This window comes from Crocuta crocuta, unplaced genomic scaffold, assembly GCF_008692635.1.
Source record: "Crocuta crocuta isolate KB4526 unplaced genomic scaffold, BGI_CrCroc_1.0 scaffold923, whole genome shotgun sequence".
Classification (NCBI taxonomy): Eukaryota; Metazoa; Chordata; class Mammalia; order Carnivora; family Hyaenidae; genus Crocuta; species Crocuta crocuta.
Window position 1 is genome coordinate 70,473 of NW_027530543.1, and position 5,654 is coordinate 76,126.

Below are 5,654 nucleotides of genomic sequence, written 5' to 3' on the forward strand. Positions count from 1 at the left end.
TGAGTATCTGGAGCCAAGAACTCAATTATGCTGCCAGGGAGGTATGAACCCTTAGGATTGCAGGCCCATGGACCTGTAACCACCACAATTCATAGGTTTTTCCCACTGGATCTGGTTTCTGGAGGTGCTTGGGAGGTTATTAGGGAAATTTGCCCTCAGAGGGAAGGAGGGTTATAATGGCTTCCTGCTGTCCGTGTCCCAAGAGAGTATGTGTACCTAGGCTCTGGTGTCCAAATGGATCTACTTCTTGAGGGAAATTGCTGCTATACAAAACAGAGAAGATAATGATTTCTCTTTGTGTCCATGTGTGTTATTTGTCTTTGTTGGGGGGGGTGCATCTGGGTGGGCTCAAGGGCAGAAAGGCAGAGCTCCTCAGGTTGTGGGGAGGAAGATGAAGCTTAAAAATAATCTACTAATGCCTAGAGGACTATTCTAGGGCCCACTGAAACCAGCAACTCCTCTGTAGGAGTTCTTAACTTGTATTCCTTGACCCATAAAAGAACCTTAGATAGAATTCAAAGGGTGAAAAAACATGGATGGAACAAAGAATTATCTTTTTTCACCCCTAATCTCTATCTGAAATTTACTTTCCTTTCAAGGATGAATGCATGCAGCAAATGTCACTAGCATTACCAGTTCCTATAATTTAGTCACCAGAAAAATTCAGACATATCATATTACAGTTGTGGAAGAGATCNCATTTGTTACTATATCATGCAGTTTTTAAAAACAGCTGTGTTTCAATATAATTGGTTCCCTTTATTATTATATGTTTTATTTTATGTATTAAAAAACATTCTGAGAGGGGACAAGAGACTTAACCAGAATGCCATAGGGGTCAATGTCATAAAAATGTTTAAAACCCCTGCACTTTTGGGATCAGCAAGGGGATCCTTGCATAGAATTGTCACGTAATGACTCTTAGCTTAGCACAGCAAGGTGAAGTTAGACAATAGACCAATTAGATTTTCTTATCCTGTCTAATAAGGCACAGCTCACCAAACCCCTAAGTCAGCTGGGGTCCACGGCTTTATCTCCCTATGGAGGCTCACTAGATGGGCCCTGCTATAGGCTCCTGCTATGACCTTGATGAGAGCTTCAGCATTTCTCTCTACACTCCCTTCCTTCTTCATCTTCCTTGAACCAGTCTCCCCTTCCTCTACCAAATAGTAAAGGAATCCCCATTTGCTGTCAAAAGAAATGATCTATAAAAGAAACCTTCCCGGGGCGCCTGGGTGGCTTAGTCGGTTAACTGTCCGGCTTTCGTTTAGGTCATGATCTCGCGGTTCGTGGGTTCGAGCCCCGCGTCAGGCTCTGTGCTGACTGCCAGCTCGGAGCCTGGAGCCTGTTTCAGAGTCTGTGACTCCCTCTCTCTCTGACCCTCCCCTGCTCACTCTCTCTCTTTCTCTCCTAGAAATAAATAAAACATTAAAAAAATTAAANCTCAAAGCTGAGGATTTGGGGAGATGCAGTGTGACTGTTTCAGGCAAGGGAGAGGGGCATGTGTTTGTTTTTCAGGTTGCAATAGAAAGAACAGGATGAGCAATAGGGAAACATGGATTCTATTTCTGGCTCTGCTATTACCTTGATGTAAGGCACCTGGCAAATCCTTGCTCTCTCAGACCTCAGTGTTCTTCATCCACAAAAGGGGGATGATATTACCTACTCCACTATGTGAAATTTCTTTGAAAAGCACAAGATTATAGGTGTGTTCTGGTTTCCTGCTAATGAGACAACTGGTAATAACAGCTATATGACCTTAGAAAAAAGTCCCTGCTCTCCATTGATCCTTGGGTTTAAACTAAGAATTAAATTAAATGATTTATTTTGTGCATTCCAGATCTGAGGTTAAAGAAAGGGGAGCCATCAAGGGATTTAAAACTGAAGTGCCACGGACCAGATTTGTATTTTTAAACAATCGTTTCAGCTATAATGTGAAGAAAAAGGGGAAACTAGTTAGGAAATTATTACAACAGTTCACACACACATACACACGCACACACACACACACACACACACACACACACACACACAAATGATTTGCCTAAGACAGGGCTTAGGTAAAGCCCTGGCAATGGGAATAAGTATGAGGGATAAGGGAGGTGGCCTGTAGAGGTCTCTGGGAAGTAAAATCTATAGGACTTGATTAGCAATTAAATGAAAGTGGAACAAAGAGATAAGTGGACTAAGTCTTAGGTTTCTGGTTTGGTTTACCAGGTAGATAGTGAGAAACAGATATGGATTAAATTTGGTGATGGTGGTGATGACAGTGGTGGTGTGATACTGCTGACTTTGAAGGACCTGAAGAAATTTAGTGAATACATACTTTTTGCTGAAAATAGAGCTAGCTAGGGGGCTTGGAGTGATAAACTTGAAATCATCAGAATTAAGGTGAGAACTACATATCTAGGAATAGAAAGAAGATCAAGGAGACAATAAAAGGGAACATAACTATTTCAGGGTAGAACATAGGGGAGAAATATCAGGAGAGTGTGCTGGTCAGAAAGCCATTGGAAGAGTATGTAGAAGGTGGTAAGTGGGGAGAGATATGCCAGAAAGATCACAGAAAGAAAGATAAGAGAAGGAGCCAGCAAATTTAACCACAAGGATGACTGTTTAAAGAACTATTTTTTTGTGTTTGAGGAAGGGTAGGGCCAGATTGCAGGGGCTGAAGAAATGAGTGAAAGGTAGAGAAGTAGAAAGTAGACAACTCTTTGCTTTGTTTGGTGAAAAAGAGAGACATGAAGAGAAAGGTAGCTAGAGTGAGACAAAGAACCATAGAAGTGTTTTGTTTCCTAAGATGGTTGAGGGGAAGGAGCCAGTGAGGAGGTTGAAGGGGCAGAGAGAGGAAGCTCACCTTTAAAGGCCTAGTATTTTGTAGCTCCATAAGTCAGGGACTATCATTTCTGTCTTATAGATGAGGAACTGAGTCCCAAAGAAGAGAAGAGACTTGTCCAAGTCTTCTCAGCTAGGAACTGGGGGTGCTGAATTGCAAACTTAGATCTACCTGATTTCTAAAACCCTGTATTTATTATTGCACACCTCAAATGAATAAGTAATAAGACCATATATGGAGTTGATGTTAGTGGGTGAGGAGGGGCCTAAAGTTGAGGGAGACCCCACCCACCCACCTCACAATTTTTTTTCTATGAGGTATGTACCTGAGGTCCCAGGCTAACAAAGAGGGATGGAGGTATACAGTAAATAAAAGGAGGTGTATTGCCCTTAGACCATGGCTGCAGGGTATGGGAAAGAAGGAAGACTTGAGCTCTGAAAAACCTACCAGCTTACCCTGATGACATTACAAACTGAGGTGGGTAACTTTGGCTTTGGAGAACTAGGAACAAGGCAGTTAAGGTCAAGGGGTTAAGTCAGTTACTGGGCCATAGGTAATTTTGTAAGGCCTGGAGATAATGGTAAAAGAAGAGTTGAGGGTTGAGACAAGGCTCTAAACTGGATATGACAGGATGGAAAAAGGTTTGACCCAAAGGGGTGGGAGTCCATAGGTTTCAAGGAGGTACTTGGAATCAAAGTGACTTATGTATTAAAGCAGTCTTTGTGGATAAACTAATTATCCACCAAAGAGGAGGACTTACCCTGGAAATGACTATTTTCTGCCATCTCTTTGACTTCATTTTACTTGAAATTTGTTCTTTGTAGTGACATCTCTTTATTTAATTAGTAAATTTCATTTAACGCCTATATCCTGTGTAACTCTGTTGCCTGAAGCATGGGGCCCGAGTGTGAGTGGAGGTCACATATGGAGGACTGTGAGGAGGTTGAACTTCATCTAAAAGGCTGACAGGTGGAATTGAGGGCCTGCCTCATTAGACTGATGTCAGAATGATCTGAGATGACAATTTGACACCACAAAAAAACATTCTGTTGACTAGCAACTGCCATACTAGAGCCATTTCATTAGTCCACACTTTCTGATCTAAGGAAGAGGTCTCTATCAAATCCCAGTAATGATGTAGGCCCTACTGGAAATGGAGGAATACAAGATGGATACAGGTTCCTTTCCCTGGAGTTTACGGAAGCACAGATACGTGCAAATGTGGTGTGGAGGTTCATAGCTAAAGTCTAGTGTGATCCTTTGGAATCCCTGAGCAAGGGGAGGAGGAGATTAGGGAAGGCTTCCCAGAAGTAGGAGTTTGAAGGTCAAGCAAAATAGCATATGCAAAGGCATCAAGCTATGAAGTGGCCTTATCTGTTTGGGAAGCCATATCTGAGCCTTAAAGTAAGATGGAGTAGGAATTAGAAGCAAGTGACACATGAATGAAGAGCTGGATGGTGAAGGGTTGGGAGGTAAGTTTTGGCATCCAGGATTTTGGCGTGGGCTCTCATTCTCTCTCCAATATTTGTCACCCACAGATCTGGCATATCCTTATGCTCATAATGAGAATAGTTCTGCTCCAATCAATCAAGATGAACCTCATGGACATCACCAAGATTTTCTCCCTCCTGCAGCCTGACAAGGAGGAGGAGGACACCGACACGGGGGAGAAACAGGCTCTCAATCAAGCAGTGTATGACAACGACTCCTATACCTTGGATCAGCTTTTGTGCCAGGAGCGTTACAAACGTTTCATCAACAGTAGAAGTGGCTGGGGTGTTCCTGGGACACCCTTGCGCTTGGCTGCTTCTTATGGCCACCTCAGTTGTTTGCAGGTCCTCCTGGCACATGGTGCTGATGTTGACAGCTTGGATGTCAAGGCACAGACACCACTTTTTACTGCTGTCAGTCATGGCCATCTGGACTGTGTGCGTGTGCTTTTGGAAGCTGGTGCTTGTCCTGGTGGTAGTATCTACAACAACTGTTCTCCCGTGCTCACAGCTGCCCGTGATGGTGCTACTGCAATTCTTCAGGAACTCTTGGGCCATGGTGCAGAGGCCAATGTCAAGGCTAAACTACCAGTCTGGGCATCAAACATAGCTTCATGTTCTGGCCCCCTCTATTTGGCTGCAGTCTATGGGCATCTTGACTGTTTCCGCTTGCTTTTGCTCCATGGGGCAGACCCCAACTACAACTGTACTGACCAGCACCTATTGGCTCGTGTCCCACGGCCCCGCACCCCACCTGAAATCTGCCTCTACCATAATTGTGAGCCAGAGTACATCCAGCTATTAATTGATTTTGGTGCTAACATCTACCTTCCATCTCTCTCCCTGGACGTGAAATTGCAAGATGATAAAGGCACTGCATTGCTGCTACAGGCCCGAGGTAAGTGTCAAGCAGATTAGCTTTATAGACCTTCTGGCTTGGAGGTCCAAAGGCCACAAATCACGCCCGAAGCCAATCCTGGGATAAAATGAAGAAAATACCATCTTCTCCCTCTCCTGGGACCCCAGTGGAGAAATTAAAGATTCATTATTAGAGAAAGGATCACTAAGATAGGTGGGAGATATCACTAGTAGAATTTCTGGTTTTGGCCCTGCCAATGACTGTTTTTGTGGCCTTGAGCATGTCCTCTGTAGGCTTCAGTGTGTTCCTATTGGTACTATTCATTGAGGACAGACTGAGGGGTGGGGGAGATTTCTTAGAAGGGAGAAAGCAATTGGGGCTGCAGGATCCAGGGCATGGTGGATGCATGCTTGGGTGGGAGAATAACACTGAGAATTGCTTCTTATGACCTGTTTCTCCTTGCTATAGC

At 43.8% G+C, this 5,654-nt stretch overlaps 1 protein-coding gene across 1 annotated transcript in view; it reads left to right on the plus strand.

Moving 5' to 3' along the window:
* Positions 1-3,251: 3,251 nt before the first annotated feature.
* The window catches only part of ASB12 (ankyrin repeat and SOCS box containing 12), a 2,738-nt gene continuing 335 nt past the window's right edge, over positions 3,252-5,654 (plus strand). The window contains exons 1-2 of the mRNA XM_077767580.1: positions 3,252-3,313; positions 4,375-5,224. Of these exons, the coding sequence (XP_077623706.1) occupies positions 3,296-3,313; positions 4,375-5,224 (868 nt within the window). The 5' untranslated portion in view covers positions 3,252-3,295. The remainder of the gene's footprint in view (positions 3,314-4,374; positions 5,225-5,654) is intronic.